This window comes from Lonchura striata, chromosome 1A (genome assembly GCF_050655825.1).
Source record: "Lonchura striata isolate lonStrDom1 chromosome 1A, ASM5065582v1, whole genome shotgun sequence".
In the NCBI taxonomy this organism is placed as follows: domain Eukaryota; kingdom Metazoa; phylum Chordata; class Aves; order Passeriformes; family Estrildidae; genus Lonchura; species Lonchura striata.
In genome coordinates this window covers 58,130,648-58,158,578 of record NC_140741.1, presented here as the reverse complement: position 1 = coordinate 58,158,578, position 27,931 = coordinate 58,130,648, and the positions used below count along the sequence as shown (strand labels likewise).

The window sequence follows — 27,931 nt, the reverse complement described above, 5'->3', positions numbered from 1 at the left end:
GGCATAACAACTACAACACAGATAAGTGTTAATCTTTAATAAGTGGTCACCACAGCTTTTTTCCTCAAAAAGGTTGAAACAAGCTTTATTTTAACATACAAATCAAATTGTGTACAAGGCAAAACATACCCTAATTGAGATAGGCAGAGTGGGTCTCCACACACCATGTGTAAGCCACCTGCACTACAGTAATCCTGAGACATGGACAAAAGCCCTAAAAATCTTTTTAATCATTCTTGCTATAGTCCATTTAATTCCATTTGGGAATTAAAAACATTATACAGTTCAGTATCAGGAAACCAAATTGCCTATAAGCAAAATACCCAAGATAATGGTCTAACTCCCTGCTGTCATCCAGGTACACCAGCAAGAGCACTTGAACAAATCAAGAGATGGAAATATGCAAGGTTACTTCATTAACACTGAAAAGCATACATAGAAGGATGCTAAGATATTTTTGCTACCTTCAACTACTACTATCTTCATGAACTGTGTGGTCTATGTGTAAAGCTTACATATCCTATGAACTTAACAAAGACTTGTCTAGACTGTTAAGTTAGTAAAAAAATTGCAACTTTCTTTGCTTCCTTTCAATATGAAGTTATATGTGACATAGAAATATTTTAAAAGCTTTTAAAAGCAGTACAACTACAGATACTTAAAGTCATTTCCCTAATATTAAAAGCTACTTTAACACCCTCATTTTGCTACAAGACTGTTTTTCATTAAATGACATCAAAAACGGAAGTCTCTTTTTTAAAAAAAAGCAAAAGATAAGGAAACATTATAGACACGTTTGGAGTTTTTCTTTAGCTTTGCAACATAAAAAAATAAGTTACACTATATATTATGGCTTACATTTATTTATCTACTCATTTAGTAGCAGAGAGTGTCATTGTGGATTTAAACACTAGATATTGTAAATAATTAACCTGCCTTTTAACCTGCTCTTTAGACTTTACTTGAGTTTTGAATTTGTGAAAAGAAACAAGCAAATATTAGAGGGAAAATTAGGAAGCTTCCAGAAAAACTTAAATAGCAAGAAGATGTAGAAGAAGTCTTTCAGAGAAATTTTAAATTCCATTTAAAATTTGCAAATGTTTTTAAAGTAATTTAAAATTGAAGTTTTAATTTAATCTTCTTGTCAAAATAAGGGTCAAGCCAAATATCCCATGCACTTCAATAGTCAGGACTTCCTACTGAGCTTCATTTCAGAAATACTGACATACCAGTATGATATTATTATGCTACTGAAGTAATGATTGCTCTTTAATGGTTGTTAATAATACAAGATAATAGATTTGGTATGTAGCTATCTGAAAAAGGCCACAATAATGCTAAACCAACATGACTCAAAACTACAACATGACTGCTCAATAACAAGAGTTGTTCATTACCAATGGAAGGGGAGGTCAGGCACAAAAGGTGCTTGAGTCAGACTGAAAGGCTTCCATTACACATTGGTGTATTATTAATGGCTATATTATTAATATATATACATTTTGAAGACTAAAGTTGCATTCAAATCAGACAAGCTATGACAACATTCAAATACATGTAAATAAAAAGAATTCTAGATTCATAGTCAAAGCAGTAACAAAAAAATCTCACTGTGCAGTTGATGTAGCATTAGCAACAACAAACTTATGAATTCAGTAAGAAAGACTGTGGCACCAAATTTGGGAATATTTTCAAGCTCTAGTTGAAAGCTCTAGTTTTTCAAGCTCAGGACAGAAGAGTTGCCAGCTGAATAAACTTAACTGACTGTACTTTCCAGCTCTTTGTAAACAAGACTCCATGTTGTGCACAAAAGAGGAGCTTTCACTCCCCTTTTTCTTCAAGGAAAGTATCTGAAAAGGCAAGCTGTAGTGATTGCTTCTGACAGCAGTAGAATAAAGAAGCAGATAGAAAAGTAGGTATATATAAAAAAGTTCCTAGAGTAAAAGAATCTGTCCTGGTTTGATTTTGTTTACAAAAAGGCACTTCATGTATTGCTAAAACTCCAATACCGTACTTGTCCTTGAAGTTTTTCTGTTAGACGACTGCATTGCAAGGTGGTCAGAATGAGAATGCAAATGTTCTTTATACAGTGCCTATCTGCTACAAATTTTATAATTACACAAAGTATCTTACACCAGTTATTTAGAAGAATAGATTCATGTTCAAAATAGTAACAGGTCTTCAAACAATATTATAGTGATGATAGATGATCTGTCAGAGACAACACACCACCTGTAGTGAGTTCATGCTAATAAAATTAGCAATGTAAATCTTTCAGAAGTGAGTCCTCAGTCTTTTGTTTTCCTCTCGTAGTCTCTCAATTTCAGCTACTAAGCTTTCATTTACAGAGTATCTTTCAAGTAAAGCGTGCATTTCATTCTACAGAAAAGAGAAAAGTCTCAATCAGTAGCAATAAAGTCAGTAATTCCAGTTTTATCCTATTGGCTTTCATATTTCTTTTAAAAATGAAGTAACATAATAATTCTGGTTTTAAAAACTTTTGATAAGAAAAGTAAGATTTTCCCTTTTAAGCTGACATACAGTATTTTTATCATTAATACATTAGTGAATGTTTTATCAAAGGATATTTTGCAGTTCTTCGGGATGAGAATCTACTAATGCAGATTCCAATAAAATGCTCAGAACCCAGACTAAAAAGTCTTTTTAACGCAGATCAAAAGAACAAAGATTCATAAAAAGGTGAAGCTAAAGAACACAGAACAGCTCAGTATGCATACAGTATCTCTAAATGAAGCTTTCTATTTGAATTCCATCTATCTTCTCCTTACCCCAACCTTTGGCCCTTTCCAAAGGACAGCTGAATTTGTTTGTAACTCCTGAAATATGGAATTCATACCTACTGAACCCCTAGGTTCCCTTTATTAATCAAAGGAAAAACAATTTAACAGATTCCCATTCATATTTTTCCTCTCCTTCACATGAAAGCCTCCCTTTCTAGGTCTTAATAAACAAAACAGATTTTCAGTTTTGAGAGAAGATTGCATGCCTTAGTATTACCAAAACTGAAAACTGAATACATTTCCCATCATGGTCCTTGTACATACCAACTGCATATGGAATTGCTTGATCATCTCCACTTGCAAATTCACAATATCTCGATGGCATGCTTCTCTGGGGAAAGAATTGCAAAAGGAAGATGCTTAGATTTACTTAGGAAGCAGTCTCTTGCATACCCTCAGCACCCAAAACTCCACAATTCCTCACCTTCACTCATCAAAATCCTCACCTCATTCATTAAGTCTATAAACCTGTAGACTATGAAAAATAATCTTCTACAGCTTATTTTGAAATACTCTTGTTATGATACTGATTTTTATAATTTCTTTTCAGCAGATAGGAAGATGCAGGACTTTTCAGTTCAGAAACACAAATATACACATGCTGATATCAAGATTATTTTTCACTTGCAAGCTATAAGCTCCTCTCATTTTCACCATTCAAAGCTAATTTTCAATCCCTTGATCATAAGCACCACAGGGAAAGATATTTATCTGTACTTGAAGACAGACCTTTTTAGTACGTGACTTTCAACAGTCTCTTGTAAAAGGGCCCAAAACATCAACTGTGGTAAGTGATACATTATTCTCAATACCATGGAATAATGCAGGTTAATCTAAATAAAAGCAGTGGCAGTGTTGTCTGTGAAGTGGACATGAATTTGTTAGTTCATGGACAACCACTTCACACTACAAAAACCAGGTTTGAAAACAGCCTCTGATCATTAATACAACAGTTCCAGGAGCTGAGGAAGAACAAGGAGAACAGCTCACAGAAAAGCAGGCAAGTTGACAAGTTCTTCCTGAACAGTGCAGCTGTCTGGGACTGAGTATAGTGCTATGGGTACCCCTGCTCTGACAAAGCAAGGTGTTTCTTAAGTGGGCACAGACAGATCTTAATTCATTTTCCTTTCCTCAAACATACAGCAAATCCAAAGGCAATCTTCACTTTGTCTTTCCACAGAATTTTATTTTGTGCTACAGAACTCCTACTGGAGGCCATCTCCTTTGAATGTATAGAATATATAGGATGCCAGCTAGCATCCTGTAAATCCGAAGATGTAAGTTATCTCCCAAAGACAGGGAGATCAAGAAACAAACATCTTTATGGATCGAAATGAATTATATATTATTCCTGGTCCTTTCCTGAAGGTTCATAGTTTTTCCCCCCTTTACCTGAAGAGGAATAAATTTCAGGCAGGAAGATAAAAATCCTTTCCTCAGGTTTCAGCAAGTAGTTACATCAATGAGAAGCTTCCAATAGCTCACTTCCCTCTTACTGACCACAGTACTAACAATCTTTCATGATCAGTTTAAATGTATCTGCAATTTAAAACTGTGAAAAGGGCCAGCAGAGCCTTCCAGACACTCCAGAAAGTATAGGTCAGAGGAGAAACACAGTAATTAAGGCACCAGATCTGAGGTACTGGAAGTAAAAGACTGGCAAGCATAACTTTTAACTCTGGAGTGCCTGAACATAGATCTTAAAAACACATCTGCAATACATACACTGCATTTTAAGTTACATCAGTTACAGGTGTTCATCAGATGTGTGTTTATTGCCAAAAAATCCCAGGGGAGTTTTACTATACTACATTTATGTAAAGATATAAAATAACATTAGATGTATTTTCTGTTGGCAGGTACAGAGCAGCCATAGTACACAGACCTACTAAACTAGTTTTGCTTTGCTTTTTTGTCATAAAGACAGCAGTTCCCCTGCCCCGCAATTCTTCTCTATCATCTCCATTCAACCTACTTCATCTTAAATGTGGGTTAGGAAGTGATGCCCTAGATAAGATTCTCTTAACTTCTCCATTTCTTCAAACTGCACTCTAAATAGAACCATGTTAATTTGACTTCTTTCAAGACAATTGGAATGCTGGTTAGATATCCACAAAGTAAGCTGACACTGACCATTCACTTACAGTACAGATGTTATGTCAATGCAAAGCTCCACCAGCAGAAATACACACACTGTGTGAGCTTACACATGCCAAGATAATAACAATCAAAGCCAAAACAAGCCAACTGGCTATGTCAAATTCTCCCCACTGTCAACTTGAAATTTCTCCTGCTGAGACAGGGGGAAAAGCAAGGAGGAAACGAAACCAGTGCAAGGCTTCAGGAAAAGAGTAGAGACCTTGCTATGCAGACTAAATATACCATCTGAGAAATATTCACTCACTCTGGAAACATCAGCAAAGTCATACACCAACAGCCCTCAGAGGCATCAGTCTAATTAGTCATCAGAGCTATTAAAAACTAAGTTTCATACCTAGTTTTTCAAAAATAGGGCTATAAATGGTGTAATTTTCTAATCCAAAGAAAAATTTGTTTGAGCAGATGCTGAAACACCTCATTAGGAAAACATGTCATTGAAAACAAAACACTCTGCAGGAACACCGGTACCTGAAGTCATCCATTGTTTCTTGTATCATATTCTGAATGAAGTTTATTTGAATTGCTGTCAGAGGTGCATTTGGTCTGCTACTCCCAATGGTTTCTACTATTTTTTCTGACAACGAACTTGCAACTCCAGCAGTGACAGGTGATGCTAGCTTTGAACCTTTGCAATTGAAAATAAAATACTGAGAACCCTCAAAACAATTAAAAACCATTCATATACCACATTACACTGATACTTTTAAAAAAATAATTATTTAATTAATTAATTTTGCCTCAAATATTGCTTAGTACAAAGAATAAATCAGATTTAGAGTTAGTCTTTTCAGATGCAACTAGAAATATTTTAGCAAGGTTGGCTTGATTTAAAGAACCGAGATCAAGTCCATTTTATCTGATTTCACGTCAGTTTACAACCAACCACACCTAGAACTGAGCCAAAATTATCAACTTACTTGTTGTGGTAGTACCATTTACTGGTAGATCATATGTAGGATGGGCCTGAATAGTCTTCATTAGTTTGTCATTTACATCAGGAGTAAATGATAGTGGAGAAGGTTCTATGCTTGATAAGCTTGATTTTGAAACCTGACAACAGAAATATTTTTTTTTTTTATTTTAAAGATTAAATCTATTTGTTACAATTGTCTAATTGCATTTGAAGACTAAGTTTTCCAAAGTGCACTTTGAAACATTTTTGCTTTTAGGAATCTGCTCAGAAATACATGCTTTTCATTTCCTATCTGAAAAGCACATTGCTAAAATTGCCTCAAGTAGGCACAAAGAAGCAAGTGCAAAAGGCAGGGACCTCTGATTTTCACATTAAAAATGTTGTGACTAGGTTGTATCACTCCTAGCAACTTAGACTTCTCAAGAGCAATACAAAAGTAGCTAAGCTCTGTGCAGAGGCATATCAAAGATATCTCAAGAAAAAGAGGAAGACACAGAACAGGGAAAGAAGAGAGTGCAACTGACCTAACATACAACAATCGATCATACTGGTGCAACCATCCTTCTCAATTTTCTAGAAAATTCAAAATACTTATAAGGCTATCTGTTTTGTTTCATAGGAACTTATGTAACCTGATATTATTTAAGACAAACATACATTTGTCTTCCATTGCTGAAGGTCAATTCACCTAAATCACACAAGGTTTTACAGATGTGTGTTAACAGTGTGTCGCAAAATAGAATCAGATTGGGCATTATTCAGTATTCTTTTCTTCAAGTAGTAATATTCTGTCAAGATTCTAAAAAGACCACTCATAACAAGAATACCTGCTTCAAGCTGTCTTTAGATTCTTGTCTTCCAAGACTTATTTTCTTAGAGTCAGTCTCTGGATGTTCCTCTTCTTCTTTAATTGGAGATCCAACAAGTGCATGTAATGGGCTAGACTGTGTCCCTGGTGCACTACTGCCCACTAGGTTTCTTTTTACTGGAAAGGCAATGGTTGGCTGTGGGAGAAAATCAAAACCTAACAGGCAGGACTGGAAATCCAAGCCTAAAATGAAAAGGGAAATATGAAACATACAGATCAATAAACACACACACCATATCTATCCCACAGTTAAAATGCCTGTACACTCATACAAAAACTGATTGACAAAATAAATCACCAAAAAATGTACTCCAGAAAAAACTACATCTTTCCATCCAAATTATGGTGCCCTCATCCTTATAAAAGTAATAAAACATTAAAAGCTTCTGTGTATCACTATAAACTGTATAAAGGGAAAAAAACCCAATCACTTTAGTACCATACTCTTGACTTCCTTTTACCATGCTGTGCATCTTAATGTGTCAGACAATTTCCAGAAAAGTTGTTTCAGGGTCTCCTTTGGCCATTTTTTTTTTCAATGGTATGACAAAATCAGCATGTGAGAACTAGTACAGACCTCTAAAGGCCTATCACTGGCATATGCTTACCATTTCCTTGAGGATCTTCAGTCACTTTATTTGCAATAATATCTACAAAACAGCAGAAAACAGACAAATTAGGTGTTTATTTGTATCACTGCATCAAGTTCATAATCAAAGACAAATTAAAATAGGTACAGCAGTCAGTAAATCACAAGTGACACTACATGCAGAGTAATCATGCATTACAAATTCCAGTATTAGTAACTTACCATCTCTGACTGGAGAGAACACATCTCCTAAACTACTTCGACCCAAATCATCAAAATTACTTAATTCAGCACTTTTTCCATGATCTGCTTCTTTAGATGGAATGACATCCAAGCTGGAACTATGGGGAAAACCTTCAAAAGGCAATATCATTCCATTAGTAATTGACCTTTTCCAAAAATAACATATATTATGGCTAAAAAATCACCAAACATGATACTTGGAAAGTCCAGTAAGCACTTCAGAACTGCCTGCAGATGCCAGTTAGAGGGTCAATATTAACTTCCTCATTTGGGCTGTCAACAAAGCTGATTACAACTAAAAGCTAAAGAGGATGATTGTAAAATTGGAGAACCCACCCATGCTCAGAGAAATCTATATGATGGGTGCAACAATTTTACGCTGGATCAGGTGAAGTGAAACTAGTGACTGCACCTTCTGCTAATAAGGCAACCACACTCAGATGACAAAAATATATATTTGTTCTGCAAGACAAAAAGTTTGCTCTACTAGGGCCATTAAGCATTCCAAGGAAAATTATGTGAAACACCTTTTTTAAAGCTTACCTAGTGTTAATATATTTTCTGCTTATTTCTAATATTAGAAATTCAACTTATATATTCTAATATTAGAAAATCAAATTGAAGTTACAACTGCAGGCAAAAAAAAAAAAAAAACAACCAAACTTGTTCCTAGATATTTCCTCACTCTACCCTCAAGCCCCTTCCCTGACCCAATCCAGGAAGGAAAAAAGCTTTTTATATGCATGGCACCAAGGACAGTTGTCTGAAGAATGGAAGCATATCTTAAGTCCAAAAAAAACCCCAGTAATTATTCAAACTATAGTTTATAGAAAGGGAACTTAACTACTCAGACAACCACCAAAATAAGTATCATAATTTCACAAAATGTTCATAAAACCTACAAGTACTTCTCTACGTGGGATTACTTGTTGAAGTGATCCAAATATGACTGTGTGGGTGACTGCAGTTAATCATGTCCAAGTATTTACATTAAGTGGAACTTGAGTTATGTTTATGATTTCACATTTAAATGTATTAATATATTACATTTTTCACTCCTTCAGATATGTCAATTGTGACACCAACACTTGCTAGTTAAGTAAATACTTGGTATACTGAGTCAAATCAGAAGTGCCACATCAACCTGTGCATCAGAATTTAGAGGACCTACGTAGAAGAAGCATAAAATTGGGCCAAAATATCTTGTGCACTTTTACCCATCCCCAGAAATATAAATTTAGTAAGGTACTTAAAGCAGAGAACAGCTGGTAAATGGGAGTTTATGGGAAGCAAGCTCAAAGTACATCCAAGTTTCTCATCACATTTTGACTTCATTTATACTCCTGTACCTTAAAAATACCTGTGATAAAAGGCTCAATTTTGTTTAATTATGTTATCAGATTACCTTACTGAATCCCCCTTAGTTCTCTAAAGTTATAGCCTATGAACAGGTTCTGGAAGAAATTCCAGACAACAAATGAAGTTTGTGGTATCTCATCCATTCCCATTTTTAACCTTAAAGACCATTATCTTCTGCAGTATTCAGAGGTTTTTACTTTTAAATTTAACAATCAGATTAAAGAAAACTGTTTTGCTTGGTAAGCCTTTACTTTCTTAAAACATTTATTTATTATGCATGGTCCTCTTTAAGGAGTAAAAGCCATTACATCTTCAAATAAAGATAATAAATCTTACGTTTTAACCAAAATAAAATTTTCCACACCATTCAGTAATGTTGATTAGCAACACTTCATACAGAGGAAACATTCTACTTCACCTCATACTTCACTGCATACCCAAGGGAGGTCATTAATACACATCCCTACGGACTGCAGTGGCTTATTACCTAATTACTGTTACTAAATGTATTTCTCCTTATTTTAAAGGGGAGGGAGAAAGTGTTATGTTAAAATGGATTGAGGATTTTTTTTTTTTTTGAAGAATCAAACTAGCAGTGTTACTGATTTGGTATTTTCAGAACTCTTGAATTAAATAAAATTTTAAGAGTACATTTCACACAGTACCAGTTTTGGAATGCTCAGAATTCTTTACAAAGAACTTGTTAATTTCAGAGGCATAGATAGCAAGTACAGTTATACAACTAATCATACTTGTAACTATATTTAACATCTTTCCTACCATGTGATACTTGAATCATGCCTCTGACAAAAATACAGTTCAGTTGTCATTTGGGTTTTTGGACTAGGCTGCTATTTTTCTCTGTGTTTTCCTAGGTTGGTTTTTTGTGGTTTTTTTTTTCTTTCTTTTTTTTTTTATGTGGTCTGCTACTACTTTTCATTACAAGAACTACAAATCTTTAGCTCTGCGTTCCATGCAGACATTGCATCAGAAACTACATTATGTACATAAAAATAATCTGCAAGAAGTCAGAAAGCAAGAGCTAGTCCCACAGTATCACCACAACTCTAAGACTTCATGTATCTTAAGTTTATAGTAGGACCCAATTTACCTCCTACAGTCTCACAGCATGTGTTACACAGTGGAGAGAGAAAATAAATATTTATATGTGCAGGTACATACATACAGTACTTCCTAACAAATGCCCTTCCCTCAGTGAAATTTTTATACTGTAATGGTCAAAACACGAAACACTGCTTCCATCTTCTCCATTATGCCAACTATTGTAAGAGTAGGAACACAAAATTACCTGTTTTCTCCTGAAAAATCTCTCCTCCCTTATTCTCATTTGTCAGTGTAAGATGAGAGGAAACTGTTGCTGATGCTGGAGAGGCAATGTTTTTGATGCCAGTGTTTTGAATTCCTCCAAGATTACTACCAGCTTTGACTTCTACTCTTTTGGACACAGGTTTATTTGAAGAACCTGTAATGTTAGACTGAAGAAAAAATAGAACCAATTATGAGAAGTTATTATTCATTCAGCCAGAAGTAAAAATACAAGACAATATACTTCCCTTTTTAAAAACAGAAAAAAAATTCAGTTCAAGTTGCAAAGGTTTCCTAGGAGATATGTCTTTATAAATAAAAAAGGTATCTTTATGTAACTTCAAAGAGCATGGGAAACATCCGTGAGGACCTCCACAAGGATAGCAACAATTTAACAGTGGAGTGACCCTGCATGGTTCAACTTTAATCCCAGGTTTAGACATAGCAGAAAAAAAGAGATTACAGTATTAGAGACTCCAAATTTTACAGGAATAGTTAACCAATAGCAGCAAATGCGCTAGTGGAGAAGGAAAGTCTCTGAGTGATAAAGAATCCATTTCAAAGGTTCTCTCAGTGTCCACTAAACGGAAGCACAGGGTTTCTTGATAAAATAGAGCCTAATTAAGTCTTGGAAGATCCTCTTAACTCTTCTCTATTATTTAATTAACTTCTATACTGTTTATATGTGCTAGCAAAAGTCCATATACAGGACATAAAAACTCTCTTCAGGTGAGCAACCTTGTGTTTTCTCCTTAAGCAGAAGGGCCATTACAGACCTTTCTGCTAATGCCTACATATAACCAGAGGTACCATAAACTGATCTGTAAAGGCAGCATATCCACATCCAAAAACCTAGAAGACTGTAATTTCCAATTATTCCTACAAAGAGGCCAGGAGAAGGGGGAATTCCACATTAACAATGCCTAAAACAGCAGTTAAAATGAAGCAGTTTATAATTCCTATGTTGGTATGATCCCATTTTGTTGGCATCTATAATGCTTAGAAAGTGAATGCTAAACTTTTTCAGAACCTAAACTTATGGTTGCTTTCATTAACCTGCATACTGAACAATAAAAATACCTTGGAAAAACTGCTGCTGAACTGAAGACGTATGCATTTCACACAGCCTTTGTGAGCAGTAACTGCTTTCACTGGTGATGTCAGCTGTCTTAAGTCATACTGGCAGATCTTTCCCCGGGAACATCCTATAGCCAAAGTGGTACCATCAGGCATGAAGTCTACTGTGGTTAGAGGAAAATCAGCTACAATTGTTGTCAGTAACCTTCAAATATGAGAAATGACAGGATGAATCTTTTAGAATTCAGGAGTTTGACTTTTCAACAGAGTATCTAAAAGAAATATATATATATATATATATATATATATATATATATATAAACTTTCATAATTCAGTGACAGGTCAGTAGTTCAGCTTCTCCAGTGGCAAGTAAATTCCATGAACTATTTTAAGAAACAGTGGATTAGGCTTACACTAAACATTCATGCTTAACAAGAAAAAAACTGCATATGCCCCAAAAGACTTCGTGAAGACAGGATCATATTGACTTTTAAATAGCAATCACCAACATTATTTACTGGTTTCATCATTTGTAGCAGCAATCATACTACCTACATCCTCTCATCCTCTAGCTTCCCAAGCCTATCAACTCTACCCTTCCCACAGCTCTAAGAAAAACTTCAGGTCTTAGTTTGCATCCTTCTACTGCATCCTTCCAAAATGCAAAGACACCTGTTTTTATTCAGCTAGAGTAAAAGTACTACTCACTGTAAAACCAATGTCCCACAAAACCACTCACCATCCCATCCTCTTACTACAAAGTCCCATCACCTATTTCCTATCCTTCCTGCTTTTTTATCAATATTCTCCCCTATTTCAGCAGTTCTGTGCACCACACAGTTACATCTTTTATCTTAACTAGAAAGGCAGGCAAGCTAAGCTCAGGTGGCTGGCACAGGCTGTACTGCCCCTCGTAGAAGTTAAGTGCTCTCTATCAACAAGAAATGCTCATACAGAAGCACTGGAGAACACCACCCATAAAGTGGACTTCAATTAGTTCCCACATGCCTTGGTGTTTTTCAATTGTTTGTTTGTTAACTTAGAAAGCAAAATGGACTGTAGGACAGGTTCTCCAGTAGCATATGACAGCCACTTCAACTATTCTGCATGGGCGCTGAATGAAATAATTCATGTCATAATTAGACATGTTTTTTCAGTTTATAAAACCCAAACAAGGAATCTTCTAAAATCAAAAGGTCTTTCACATACTCACTTTTTACTGAAAGTGTCATAGAGAATAATTCTTTTATCCAAACCTACAGTTACAAGCAGCAGCTTATTGACTGGAGAAAAGCAGATTTCTGAGGCTGGTGCTTTATGAGTATTTTCAAAGTTATGATATGGGTTCTGGCTATTTACATCCCAGAGAGTTACACTTCCACTGTCAGAAACAGTGCCCAGCAAGGACTTCTTAAAGGATGAATATTTCAAGTGTCGAATAGGCTGTAAAACACACATAAAAATGAATTTTAATACCAATATTAAGTATGATATTAAATTATTTTCTAAAGACAAAGATTAGGAATACAAACTTAAAGTAGTCTACAAAGGCTTACAACTCTGAAATATAAATAGTAAAAATAAGTTTACATTAAAATGCCATTTTTGCTATTGGAGGTGAGACTTTCTCTTTTACTATTATGGGGTACCATATAAGCTGATCAGCAAAATTAAGGAGAAGAAAAACGAAACTTTAAGAAAAGTTTCTCAAATTTTCAGCAAATATCGTGCCTTCATACAAAAAGCCCCCACAACACATCTAAAATTAAAGGAGGGAAAAGGTACATTATTTCACCAACTAGTCTTCTGCCAATGCCAACAATGTTAAACTTAATCCCCCTTCACTGACTTGAGGTACTTGGCTATCAGCCAGTTTGGTAAGATACACCAACTCCAGAGTTAAGCAAGTATGTAGGTCCTGCAGAACAGACTTCAACCTGTGGACTAAGACCACAGAAGAGGGTAATGTATTGTTTATCACACACAGCCTTGCTATCACAGAACCAGGAACTTAACTCACCTTTCAGAAAAGATATTTTGTTTCCAGCACATTGCTTCAGAGGATGTTTCAGAAGCTCACTGCTCTAATACTACAGTACTCAATTTCCTGATTAATTGTACTTATGACCCAGCTGCACCTATTTGCTCCTGAGACCAAAATGCCCTTACACTTAAGCAGTTTCTTAACTCTTCAGTGCTGCTATCCCATTTTAAAGAACAGCAAGCTCGCCCTCCTTCGGGCTTTATTTTGCTATTAAAAAAAAAATGAGAGTCCCCCAGGACTGTTTTTTTCAGTACCATCAGTCTTTTTGCAACTCTCCCAGTATGAATCTTTACTGAATATGAACTAAAATAATTTATGATCCTCAAAATATTTTGCTCTTTTTTGAGTCTGTTTTAGTCATTGTCATTTTATATTAAGAAATCCAACTCCTTTCCCTTGGGAATTTTGAAATCCTACTCTAGGTAAAGATCCTCAGTTGTCCCCTAAATCTGGTGTCTTGATTTCTGCTCTGTCACAGTAATTCCTTTGTCTATAGTTTCAATCATTTTTTGATATTGACACAATCCTCTCTTCTGGGCAAGCATCTTTCCACTGGGTTTCATCATAGCTCTACTTAGAATCACAGAATTGTTAAGGCTGAAAAGATCTCAAAGACCATCAAGTCTAAGCCTTAGCCCAGCACTGCCATGTTCTCCAATAAACCATGTCCCTAAATGCTATGTGTTTTTTGAATGCCCTCAGGGATGATGATTCCACATTTCCCTGGGCAGCCTGTTTAAATGCCTCACTACCCTTTCAGAGAAGAATTTTGTCCTAATATCCAATCTAAAATGGTACAACCTGAGGTCATTTACTCTTCTCCTATTGCTTGTATCCTGTGAGAAGAGACCAATCCTCACCTTGCTAGTACCTATTTTTCAGGTGGTTGTAGAGAGCAATAAGGTCCCCTCGTGACTCCTTTTCTCCATGCTGAACAACCCCAACCCCCTCAGCTGCTCCTCACAAGACCTGTGCTCCAGACCCTTCCCCAGTTTTGCTGATCTTACTTCTATTATCATAAGCACTACTGAAAATATTAAACAAGACAGATAATGAAACCAAATATTTGTTTGATTTACCAATATAATGAGTTTCTTACCCATCCTACCTAGTATTCTCTCACAAAGCACTTTATTAAGTACTTGACTCAAGTCCAGTCCAATGACTGCTGAAATGTTTTATTTGCCTGATAATGCTCCCAAAAAGCTATTGTATGCTGGCACAGACCACACCACAACACATTGTACTGGTCTTCATCCTATTTCTGTCTTTAACTTCATTTTAATGGAGATATGTGCTGTTCCAAATTCTTCCAGCATCATTTCCAACACTTGTATTGTGTATCTTGATGGAAGCCAAATTGCTTCAACCTGCTTTAAAGAGGTGGCACCTTCAACTGCATATTCAAATAGGAATGCCCACAACTCTTCATCATTAATATGGTCCTCTACTGGTCACAATTTTATCATAATTTTTTCTGTTTGTTTACACTGAAAAAAAATACAGAGAGATTCACAAGTAACAGCTTTAACTACAAACAGGATCTACATGGGAAATATTTCTGACCCTCACAGTTCTCTCAACTCTTCACCTCCAAATACCTTCCTCCCTACTGCCCTGGTATCTGCTCATGTTTCATTTCCTCACTCCTGTCCTTAACCTCCTTTGCTATCCTACCAAGTCAGCCATTTCCTTTTCTCCTTTATCCTTTTAACCTTACAGGTCTGGGCAAGTTTTCCATTTTCTTTCATATACCTGCATTCCCCATACTACCACTGCTCCCCACTTTTAGCTTTAAAAGCTGACAAACTTTTCAATGCATGGAGTGGCCAGAATCCATCACACTCCTTTACAGATCAGCCAGCTGTTCAAACAACTAAACTAAATCCTGTTGCTAGGAGAACTGCATAAGGCAGTGAAGACTTGTACAAACATTATATTTTGAAACAAACCTTAATTTATCCTCACAACAGCAAGCAGATAAGAATCTGGTAGTCTAAATGAATGCCAATAGCAAAGACAAATTATGGTATCTGCAAACAACTCTGCAGGAACTAAATTCTAATAAAACACAAAGGTGTTCTAAATTAAAATCAATTAACAGAATATAGGCCAATGCTCCTACAAAAAGAATTTTGTTTAAAGTCAGAGAAAGCACGGCAACCTTGGGCTATTCTACTACTTGTAGAATCTAAACAACATGAGAAATTAACTGGCACAGAAAGTACATTCCATCATGCTGAATCAAACACAGACAAGCTAAAATTTTTAAGGTTAGTTCACATTCCTCAATTCTTAAAAAAGTTACTATGGAGTGGTGACCCTTCCTAAGCCAGAAAACTAGTACCAGGATCAAACAGTATAATACACTGTTTATCTATTCAAGTTTACTCTTAAGGAAACCTGGCCCCTAAGCTACAAAACAACTAAAGGCTTTTTAAATTTAACAGAATTACACAAGTGTTCAGATATTTTCTTCACTGGAGAACCAATTCTCCAATTTTTCAATTAAAACCCCAAAAAATAATAAAACCATTTCTGCACAAAAAAAGTAAAGAACATTTTTACGATCAAAGACAAGCTGATAAATTGGGACATCCAACTAGCCAACTCGTTACAAAATCATAGCTCAATTCCACTTTAAATTAAACCTATAATCAAATAACTGCCCTCCCTAAGAAAATGTTGTAGACTCTTTAGAATGTGAACAGGAGCTCTTCGTTTGCAATTACTTTAAGGCATCAAATATCTTTATCCATCCTAAAGGTCACTCAGCTTTGCAGCAGACTTGTTGATTTCATCTGACAAAATAGTTATTCATGGCATATCTCTTACTCCTAATCACTTTCTGGTGGAAAGAATTGAATATATCAAACAGGTTCATGCAAATCATCCTCACAAGAATTTCTTCATTTTCCAATTAACTAGTAGCATAGTCTGCACTCTGGATATTCACCTCAGCTGCATAATCCAGCCATGGACCTACCTGTTCCTGCCTCACATACACATTCCTCATAAGATCGTAACAATAAAAATCAGAAAAATGAACTGCTATATAGATGGATTTTTAAGATCAAACCAAGTATGAAATACAATTTTGCTTCAATGTAAGTATGAGATTGGTGATGGATCAAAGACACTGCAGCACCTAGGAGCAGAACTAGTTTAAATTTAACAGAGATTTTTCATCAGAAAGTATACCATAATTCCTGAGATGCTGTGAGATTGCAAGAGATTTTTCACCACGTTATACTGTTCATGCAAGACAGGAGAAGAATTTAATTTGACACTATCTGCAATCTAAGAATGACAAAGCTGTTGCAGTAACAGAAAAGGAATAAGTCACAACTTCAGCATTCCTTGCAACATTAAAGGTCAGGTTTAGGACCAAAGCAACAGTACTGCATCCCCTAGGCAGCTCCAACCTCTGTAAAAAAGATTCATTAAAAAATGAAAGCATGCCTAGAACTCAAATACATGGCTATCCATAAGACAAGACAATTCTCACTAAGAGCACACATTGGAATTTCCAGTGGGACAACACAGCTCATTTACTACTGCAAATGCTCTTGTATCAAGGGAATTGCCCTTGTGATATCCACTAATTCTTTTAATATCTTTTGAACCTGCAGAAAGGATTTGCATTGGCAAACCCTACCAAGGTTCTTAGGTAGTACATATGCTTTGTGTTTGCCTTGTGCACAATCTTCCTCCAAACTAGGTCTCCCAAATACTAACTAAACACCTAAGTAGGTAAGATAAAACATCATTATTTTTCTCTTTGAGCATCTGTGCAATTTTAATCTCCAGATTAAATAAACTTATTTCCAAATACAGACTTGTATTCATCCCTCCTGTACAGATAGCTTTGAATAAGTTAGACCCCAGTCTGCATGGTCTTTGCCTTCTGCAACAATATACATTGAGCAGTGAATTGAAATTCTGCTTTGGTTTGTAAAGCCAACTGTGCTTTAATCACTTCTAAGCTATCTAAAAGTTTGTTCTTGAGGAGCCAGTGTCTACCAAGTAAAATTTGCTGTAACCCGTATAGAAAAAAAGGCCTTTGAGAAATTTGTATTTTGATGCTACCTAGTATTTAAGACTATAATGCACATAGCAGTCTGCTTTCTCCTTTCCTTAAGGGCACTCTAAAACTAAAATGAAACAGAATACCAAAACTTAAAAGCTCTTGACATGTACTTTCTAAAGACTGCAAATTAAGCTTAGTACCTGAAAGACATAGCTTACCTGTCTGCTGCCATAACCAAAGGGACTACTTGATAAATTGGTGGTAACACTGTGTAGGATGATTTCACCACTCAAAGATCCAGAAACAATATAGCCATCATTCCAATTATATGCAACACATGTGATTTCATCTTTATGCTCCTGTGGGAAAGGGAGGTTAGAGAGAGAGTGTTAAAGACATTCTTCCTGATTTATGCTTTTGCAAAAAAGCTTCAACTTATTTTTTCTGACCATCTATAACATTTTGAAAGATTTAAGAGTTGTTACGGAATATCACAGAAAATGGCAGCAAAATACACCAAAGATCAATCATAACCACTCTCTGATTGTTTGCATTGGTGGTTTTAATAAATTATTAAATATGAACACATAATTATATACAATATTTTAATAAGACAACCACAGCAATATTTACTACAGGTGTTATAAACATTATTTTAAAAGTGAAGTCTCCCAGAAACCAGTGATATTTGAATATACTTTCTGTTAATCTGATGTACCACTGACAACTTCCCCTTCTGCCACTTTTAGACCTAACACATATATTTACCAAGCAGCTTTTCGGTACAGTCATTCACAGTGATAATACTGTGTATAATAAACATATTATTTTTTCCCCTATATTCCTATATAGGGGAAGACAATGGAGTACTTCTAACCCAAAAGTTAGGAACAGATATTTAAAGTATTGCATTGGATACCTAGAGGTTTTGTTTCCAACTGTAATTCTGAAAGTCAAAAAAAAAAAAAAAGATAAAGCTGAAGTTTCATAGTCGTAAAAACAGTGCTGCTAAATAAGGGCAAACCATCTACTGAGGCACATGGGAAAGATACCAAGCCATACTACGTTTTATGCATCATAAAAAAGTTCTAGAGAATTCACATTGGATCAGTTACAAGACAACCATCTCCCAGTTTTGCACATTAGTTCTGCTACAGCATTCCACAAATACAGAAGTGTTTTCTCATTCAATGTATCAAAAAGAGCAACTACCTGGAATGCAACTCCCGGAAAAAATCCCCATCAGACAACACCAACAAAAATTTGCGAAAACAAGAAGTCTATTATGGAAATTTAAAGACATATTATTATAGAATTGTACTCTGAAAACAACAAGTTACATAAGCTTGTTAAATTTGCTATTTACAGCACATAAAGAACACAAATTTTAACAAGACCCAGATGTGTGTTAGCTCCTATCTGTGACCTTGATCCAGAGAGACACCAGAATTACAGAAAGTACATTTTTTACAGCAAAACCTGGGAGTGGAAAGCTATAGCTCTTCCTCAGCCACACTCACCTTTAGGCTGCGGTAAATCTTTCTGGACTTCAGATCCCAGATATTAACTGTGTTATCAAGGCCTCCACTGACAAGATACGAAGAACTAGAATTCAAGCTCACACATGTCTGTTTTGCCTAATGACAAAAGAAGAAAATGTGTCTTAAAGATATAACGGATTTATTCAAATCTTCTTTCAGGGACTATTGATGAATGTTTCCAATTTCATTAGTACAAACAGTCCCACTGACAGACAGACCTATCTGTACTCTACTGCCATATCCTATCAAAAGGCATTATATATTATATATCAAAAGGACATATATTTAATATACTTTAACATGTAAATATATTAATTACTAAACCTTCAAATACTCGCATTTTCCTATTCCCAGTTTAAATTTTTTGGCACCTTTTCCTCCAATGTGCATTTTCCCTTTAAGTTATAGCTCTGTAAAGAGCAATCATAGTATTTTATTCAGGTACTCAGGTTTCTTTAAAGAAATCCTAAGTTAAAGAAAAAAAACTCTTTAGAAGAAAATCAAGAAAGTTAAGTTACTACTTCACATTCCCTAAACATTACAAGGAATATTATAGCAGCAAACCTCATAATTCAGTTAAGTGGTTCTTTTTAAAATAATCACTGAAGTACCAGTTTTGTAAAAAAAAGGTCAATCTTAATGATAGGCCTACATTGAGAACAAATTATTATTCAGTTCCATCACATTGAAAATTCACTTTTAAGTTCTCAAGATTTGAGTGAAGAAAAAACAAGTCCATCTAATTATTGACATGATAAAATTGCAAGGGATTGCATTAGTTATAGATCAAATTTAGTGAAATCTTCAGGACAAACACTCCACCTTTGAAAGTGTTTGCTTCAGTGCCCTAAAAGCAAGGTTTGAATAACTTTTCAGAAAATTTCCAGTCCAAATTAGCATTACAACAGCTATCCAAGGAGAATAATTAGAATGGCTTAGAACACTAACAAGCTATTTAAGTGACCATGTGAAGAGACTCTTCTAAAACTAAGTCCAGCTTTTTGAAGTGCCACACTTCTTTTTAACTAAGCAAAACAAAAGCCTTGAACACAACACAAATTCTCTTGTTTCTTGCAATGCAAGCTGGCACATGTACGCTCCAAGAACAACCCTTCCATAGACTCTTATATTTTCCAGTGTACAATTCATAGGCATGCAAATACTGACAGCTCAAGCTAGAAAATGAAGTTCAAACTTGAGCTAGTCCATCTCCTACACATTAGATCACATCTGAACCATGACTGCCCCAAGTGATCACATTTCAATAACTGCATCTGTATCTTCTTACTGACAGAGCTGTTTTAAAAGCACTATTGCCCCCAATCTTTATATGTGTTTAACAATACACAAGGAAATGTTTTTATGTACATGTCATAATTCTAACAATTATATTGACCCCAATATGCAGAACAGATGTGAGACACAAAGAATATCAAGTGAACTGGGGAAAAAATGAGGGTATACTTACTCCTTCAGCTATTTCAAAGAGTGGGACAGGTTTGCTTTTACAGCTTGAAACAATTATTTTATCACCAGCAGCAGAAGCAGTAGCCAGGTATCTATCTTTGTCACAAGTTAAGGAACATAATTGTAGGATACTGGTGATTAATACAAGCAACAGGAAGTTTCCCTTATTGAACAGAAGACAGATTGGCTACACAGTCTAAAGCACTGGACCTTGGAGGGACCTAGAAACAGAAACATAAGGCCATTTTCCAAGCTTTCATTAAGAAGCTCTTAAATTAACTACAGCCCTTACTTGCCAATACAAGACAGACAGCAATTTCTTTGATAGAAAAGACGAGAAAAATCTGCCAGGTATTATTTAAGAGCTCTTTACCACTAAGGCAGCTTATCCAGTCTACAATTCTGTTTCCCCACACCCCCAAGTATGAGCACCATTTATCACTAGTTCAAAGGAGTGTCTGTGGCTGTTAGCAGACTATGGATTTAAAGAATGGTCCTGGTCATGACAAATGTCAGACTACTTCACTACACAGTTTCTAGAGTACAAAGAGCAGTTGCCGGTTTCCCCGACTCTGTACTGAGAGAAGAAAAACAAAATCCCAAAAATAACCTGTTATGAATCCAAGTACTCCAAAGTAATAAGAACATTTATAGAATTACAGAGCAGGAAAACTGCATCTCCACCATCACCAAACAAACTGAGTAATCAGTCTTCTGGCCAATGCCCATTGTGACTTTGCATTAGCTCATTAAAGAATAACACAGGTTAATTGGCTGGATTTAACACAACAGAACCAGTAGGCAGAGTAGTGTTTGCTATTGCTGTCACTATTTTACGGCACGTTTGTATAATTTTACATAACTATGCGTAACCAGAACTAATGCTTTATCCTTAACAAGCTAACAAATATTCAGTGTTGGGAGATGAAGAGGAGACTTGATTAAAGCATGTTAAGACAGACTGTAGATAAAAGTTTACTAAACACATACTAGTGTGTATGCATACACATGAAAACATTACATCTGTGCTTCAAATTCTCTGCAAGCTCCATAGCTAAAACATTCATTTGTGTTCCAATTGGTGTAACCTTTTATTCTCATACGTTAACTTTGAGGACAGACATTCAGAACTTGCAGGACTCGTATGCTGTGTGCCAGCATCCTGGCCTCCTACGTCAAGATGAGACACCACCACCTTCTCCTGTGACAGCCACACAAGTCATTTACCTGACAGCCCACTGAAAGTTCTCATATCTTCATCTACCACTTGGCCCGTCGTATCATTATCCAAGACTTCCTTGGCTTCCAAGTCAGAGGTGAAAGACCTAAATGGGTCAGATCCATTTTGATGACAAACCACCACCACCCAGTGAATGTTTTCCTACACAACAATAGGTTTGTGTTTCCTCTCAAAATGCTTACAAAGAATAGAAAGAAAACCAGTGCTTAGAGGTAAATGAACACTATCAATGATTGTCAGAATCAACGAGAAGCTGTCCTATGGAAAAAAAAAAAATAATTGTAATTTTCCTCACTATACTATGTATAGAATTTTACTACACCAGCAGTTGCTTTGCTCAAGCTTGTCAGTTAATTAGGCACCATCTTGAAAGCAAACATCATAATCAACTACTGAAGAAACAAATGTGTAAGGTTTACAGTTGGCAGGCAATTCAGGCACATTACAGCCATTAAAAAAGTGTGGGTTCCCGAGCTAAGAAACTTCTTCAGAATTATTTACCATCATGATCTCATTCTGTAAATCTCTTCAGCACAAGGAACCACAAAACTTTGGTCAAAACAGATACCAATATTTTTATGCAAGACTTCAAAATACATCAGGCCTGTGTTTTACAAACATTTCTGTAAAAAAAGGAAAGAAAAAGAAACAGTGGAATTTTGCAGAACACCCACAGAAATATGACTGAAACTGTAAAGGATACTATTGCTGGCCCAGCACAGTGAACTGACTGGATGTGAGGGCGTATGTGGGTTGAACTGTTCCACCACAGTGAAAGATGAAGAATCCCATATTTTAATATCATCTCCTGATGATGCAAAACGTATGCCTTCTTGCATGGCTGCACCTGTTTTGGCAGAAATAAATTAATAAGTGAAAATACATAAAACTAAAAAATCAACCAGGCAACCTAACAATTCAAAATTACAATTTTAAAAGATACAGTTAAAGTTTTCTTGATAACTGCACCATTTATTTTGAGTTAAACAGTTAGTACCGTTCAGCTGCACACACAAACGAAAGCATCAGACACTCCAAGTTTTTGCTACTTAAACTCCGGAAGGAAACACGTGGTTTCTTTCTCACAAAGCCAGGCCCTCTACGGCATGAAGAGACTAAAATGAAGCCTTTATCTCCACAGCTCACAGCTGCCTACCAGGAAGCCCTGAGTATCTGAAGGGCCCATTTCCCACCAGCAGATGGGGATATACAAACCAGAATCAAACTGTTGCAGGGCAAGGCGGGCAGTGCGGACCTAAAGGACTCACTTCAGCGTTCATCTCACTACTCCAAAGACATCCGAGAATCCTTTAAACTAAACCTTTGACAGCAGAATACAAGCGACAGCGAGTCACCTTACATCGCACCTTACAAAACATTACGAACCAAAAAGGCCAAGAGCATTGTACTGCTACTTATTTTGAGTGACACCTTTTAAGACTTCAAGCCAGGTTAACCGGTGCCTGGTTTGAAGCGCTGACTCTCAGCTTTTTACTCCTGATAATTTTAAACTATCAACAGACGAGGACTATAAACGTGAGCTTTCCCTTCAGCTGAGAACACAAACGCCCCTTGGCCAAAGCTTGCGGGACGCTTCACACAGCTTTAGGCCATTCATTCTTACTGCCGGGACTGTTAACACTCAAAACTGCACAAGAAGTTCAGGGTCCACATACGCCTTCAGTGGGCAGCAGCCCGCGGGGCCGCGCTGCCGCCTCACACAGAGCTCGCCTCCCGCCGCGGAGGCCGCGGGAGGAGCCGCCCGGCGCACCCCGCCCCTCGCCACCGCCCGGCCCCGGCCCGCTCCCGCGCTCTCCCCGCGGCACCGCGCACCTGGCCGGGCGGGCACCGGGCCGAGCCCGCGCTGCTCGCCCCGAGGCCCGGCCCAGCGCCGCCTGAGGGACGGGCCCGGCCCGGCTCCGGCTCCGCCCGCCCCGCCGGGCCCGGCTTGCCGCGCCGCGCCCGAGTTCACGCGCCCCGTCCCGGCAGCCCCCGCGCGCCGCTGCCCGCGCTACGGCGGCGCGGAGGGGCCGCGCGCGGGCGGGGCGGGGCGGGCCGCGCGCGGGCGGGGCGGGGGCCCGGCAGCGGCTGAAGGGCGGGGCGCGGGCCGCGCTGCGAACCCGCCGGAGCGGGCTGAGGGGCGCCGCCTCTGCCGCGTTTGGAGATTCCAGCGCTGAGCAAAAGGCGTCCGGCTGCATCTGGGGTCTCCGCACATCTGGGACACCGGGACATCACGGCGACAGAGCGCAATAAATGATAGCAGTTAATGCATCACTCCTGTAACAGCGAGTAATAGAGAACTGCGGCGTCTGTGTCCTGACTTGCAATAGAACTGTTACCCTGGTCATGCTGAAATTTACAGGAGGAGGGACTTTGTTGTTATTTTCATCCGGTAAAATAAAAGGTAGCAGTGCTTCGCGGTGATACATGTTTGCACTCCTGCTTTCTACCCCAAAACACAACAACATATACTAAATTCAAAGATATATTCCACGTGGAACTTTAACAAAATTTTCTGTAGAGATCTGCCTTTGAGCGAGGCTTCACCCTGTGTACCCTCAGAGCCAGTCGAGCTGAAATGCCTGATTTACTTTCCTTTTCTGATGGAGTCTTGATTTTCCAAGTTCATTTAATATCTAGTCTCTGGAAATGCACTCAGAATCAGGAGAAAATAAATCATGGCACTGTTACACAAAATGCCATTATTTCCCTACAGCATTGAGGATCATGTCTTTATTGCATCTATTAATCCTCATTAACCAATCATTAGTCATAATTTATATCTTCAACCACCTGCCTTCTCAGCTGAGTGTTAAGGGATCCACAGCATTCCTGCAAGTTTTCTACTCTCGCTCCATTTTAGAGTCCTAATTTGCTACTAAACCTGTCATGTTTCACTTCTGAGCCCAGCACTTGTTATTCCATTCTAGCTTCAGTACAGAGAGAATCTAAAGCCTTTTCTTTACCACAGCCATATCCTTTGGCTTTTTTTCCTTATCTCCTCACAGTGGAGCATAATTGTTTTTACAGACAGATAGGAGAGCACCTGCCTGACAAGCCCTGAAGCCTTGAACAATTAACAATTTGGGGGATTTTAAGTAAACACGATCAGCATGTTTTCCTTCATTCTGTAACAGGCCCTCAGTTAAATCAGTTTTTCCTGCTGGCAGGACCTTTGCTGGCATTTTTTTTATGCCAGTGCCTGTGCTGTGCTTGTTCTTGGTATTTGCAAGGAACCACTGGGACACGTTGGTGCATCCCATTTGTGGAAAGGATCACAGCTCTAAGCCCAACCATTAAAGCCAAAGTGGTGTTATTGCTGAAAGGCCATCGGTGCAAGGCAGAGCATTCCCAGCAATTGTGCAAGGCTGTAAAAGCAGTGGGAGTGTGAGCAATACACAGGTGAAGAGAGACAAAAATAGTTTATATAATATTTTAACTGTATTATTACGACTATTATTATTACAACTTTTTCCACATAGAAATATTCTTTCTTTTCCCGTAATAATTAGACCTGGATAACAATTCTTGGATTAGGCTAAGATTTCAATTATGCTAATACATTTTGCCTTTAAACATACATAGGTTTCCTCTTTGCCCATAAAAAAGTTTTTCATTGTAGAGGCAGTGACATTAGGTTCTGAAGGATAAGCCACAGAGTTCCAGGGAATAATAGCAGTCAGGACACTAGGGAAAAAAAGACATTAATTTCTTTATGGTTATAATAATTTTTTAGAGTGGTTTGGAAACCACTTAAAAGTTGGTATTATCCCATTTGGTAGTGGAACCATAGGAATGTGATAATGGGATAGAGATAACTAATACATTATATGATGATAAAATATATACAGTAATTTCATATGATAGACAGGATCTTGACTTTCTCTGCTAGCTCTGCTGTATAGTAACTGTATGATGCCAGAATTCACAGGGAATGAAGAAATCATCACTGCCAAAAAGCAAGGAGCTTTGCCTAGGGCATTGAAATTTTTAGGTGGTTGCTGAAATGTACTTTTCAACTCTGAATGTCTGGCCAGGAGCTAAACCAGCCCTGTAGGTGCTCTGTGTTTTCAGAGACTTTCACCCTCCACACAGAACTATAGGGCTGGCTCAGTCAGCTCATGATTATTTTGTAGGTAGCGCATCTGGTTCCACACCGAGTTTTGGTGCCATTTGCTTCAGCACAGCCTTTCTTTTTTTTCTTTGCACATTAAGTAGAATCCTAAATCATGCTGAGATGGTAGATAAATGAGAATAATTCTAATTAGCTCTGGGGTTTCAAAGTAGAAAATTAAATTGCAGTGGTAAATATTTGACTTCAGCACTTGCCTCTGGACCCTTTCACCCACTCTGTTTAAAAGATTAACCTATGCTTCATATTTTCACTTTTCTCATTTAATGATGTTCTCAGTATCTTTAACTCAAAGAAAACCTTTGGCAAGCATAAATGCATCTCTCTGCTGGTTTAATTAGTTCAGCATATTAGCCAACAATTAATTCTAACTCCATCATTATTCTTTTAAAGAATCTTCCTTCTCGGATTTCACTGAAATGGACTGGAAACAAATGATTGTTCCATTACAGTGTGTCTCAACTGAATAATAATATAAATAGCCTTCCTCTTTCATTCAAGGATCTGAAAATATTTTCCAAATGTTGTTGCAGAAAACTTAAAATCCCTCACTGATGAGGGGATTACTGTTATCTTCAGATAAAGAAACTGAGGCATAGTGAGGGTAATTACTAGGATTATTTTGTTAGATTGATGTCATCCAGAAAATGAATATATACTTTGGACAACAAAAAATTGTGAATTGTAGCAGAGCTGTAGTGGAATTTAAAAACCAGTCACATGCAATTGGATAAATCTGTGTGAAATTACTGATTTCCACATCATAAAATTAATTTAACCAGAAATAATTTCAAGTTACTGTATATTTGTAGGCATGAGAAATCCTGTGAATGCCTTGAATGTAGAACATCTTTCAAGGCACCAATATAATTTAAAACTATATTGAAAGAGTATTTGAAAACTGAAATATTCTAAAATCCATTCAGACCTTTCACTGTTAAGCTCCCTGTTCAAATTCAATTTGAGGTCCAGCATGCTCTTGATGATAAAATTTTTAATTACAGGACCAGAAGCTGTTTTTTTTCTCAGTGTTTTTGCTTCATTCAGTTCACATAACAGAAAATACTGAAATATTTTTAAAACCCCAAACACCTCCTTTTACTATAGGTCTTTCTTGTCCCACACTTGATGGGATGGACTGAAGATAAAATGTCATTGTTTTCAGAATCTTTCAATTTCTCCCCAAAGTGTGCTTTCTCTCTATTTTTTTTTCTCTCTCTCTTCCCTTGCCCCATCCCTCGATTTATTAGATAGAGAAGCACTATCCATTCCTTCCACAGATGTAGAATGGAGAAATATTTCAGTTAAAATTTGAAAATAATTGGTAAACATGCCAGGGGTTCAAAGCTGTCAATAGTAGCTCTTTGGCATTGTTGTGTGGGGCAGATCATAGAGAAGAACTTCCCATAGCAGGAAGATCTTCCCTTACAAAGTGAAATCTTCCTTCCTCCTCTTCCTTTTTAATTTTGGAAACAGTGACACAAGTAGATTCTATACAAATCTAATTCAGCATGGTGTTGACACAAATCTATTGTGCTTTCACATATTGAAGGCTTTAGTCTCCATTTACTGCTAAGGACAAAAACCTCACCCAACTACTGCAATACATAACCAAGAAACAATTTGCTTTGCAATTGCTTTTATACTTTTTTTTTCTGTGTGATTACTGGAGACATTCAGGTATGAGCTTCCCTCCCTACAAGCAGTTTTTAACTAAAGAGTTTAATTATATGCTAAAAGAAAAATGTTTTCTCCAATGTTTCTTCTAAAACCTGCATTGAATATTTTATCTTGTGTTTATAAGAATAAAATCTGCTGCTATGGATACAGTGAGGTCAACATTTTAATGTTATTATTTCACTGTGCTGTGTGTTAAAGGATAATATTCTTCTTTAAAACAAAAATCTCAGAAAATATGTATTATAGGAAAGTAAGTATAGTAATGTATTTTAAATGAATAGGTAAAGGCTTTTATTTAATATTTCTCTTTCAAGTATAGGAAATATAACAAGGTCCAAACAGGCAGCACTGAAAAAACACATTGTCTGTAATAGAACTTCTCTTCCATTTTCACCTGATGCTATAGCATGTTTTACAAATATTAATTAAGCTGTATAAAAGTCCTAAGATAATCCTCAAG

The 27,931-nt window shown here is 36.9% G+C and overlaps 1 protein-coding gene across 5 annotated transcripts in view; it reads right to left on the bottom strand.

Annotated features, from left to right (window-relative positions):
- The window catches only part of NEDD1 (NEDD1 gamma-tubulin ring complex targeting factor), a 29,437-nt gene extending 5,806 nt beyond the window's left edge, over positions 1 to 23,631 (bottom strand). The window contains exons 1-15 of one of the 5 annotated variants that reach the window (XM_021527952.4): positions 23,493 to 23,631; positions 22,363 to 22,506; positions 20,421 to 20,515; positions 18,932 to 19,048; positions 17,630 to 17,770; positions 12,551 to 12,780; positions 11,340 to 11,541; positions 10,243 to 10,429; positions 7,554 to 7,685; positions 7,351 to 7,392; positions 6,702 to 6,925; positions 5,879 to 6,011; positions 5,430 to 5,586; positions 3,066 to 3,132; positions 25 to 2,379 (exon numbers count right to left, since the gene is read on the bottom strand). In XM_021527952.4, coding sequence (XP_021383627.3) covers positions 2,275 to 2,379; positions 3,066 to 3,132; positions 5,430 to 5,586; positions 5,879 to 6,011; positions 6,702 to 6,925; positions 7,351 to 7,392; positions 7,554 to 7,685; positions 10,243 to 10,429; positions 11,340 to 11,541; positions 12,551 to 12,780; positions 17,630 to 17,770; positions 18,932 to 19,048; positions 20,421 to 20,515; positions 22,363 to 22,498 — 1,968 coding nt within the window. In that variant the 5' untranslated portion in view covers positions 22,499 to 22,506; positions 23,493 to 23,631 and the 3' untranslated portion in view covers positions 25 to 2,274. Of the gene's footprint in view, positions 1 to 24; positions 2,380 to 3,065; positions 3,133 to 5,429; positions 5,587 to 5,878; positions 6,012 to 6,701; positions 6,926 to 7,350; positions 7,393 to 7,553; positions 7,686 to 10,242; positions 10,430 to 11,339; positions 11,542 to 12,550; positions 12,781 to 17,629; positions 17,771 to 18,931; positions 19,049 to 20,420; positions 20,516 to 22,362; positions 22,507 to 23,335; positions 23,399 to 23,492 lie in introns of those variants that run through there. The other 4 variants (XM_021527953.4, XM_085568225.1, XM_085568226.1 and 1 more) reach the window with 4 other exon arrangements.
- Between the last annotated feature and the right edge of the window lie 4,300 nt (positions 23,632 to 27,931).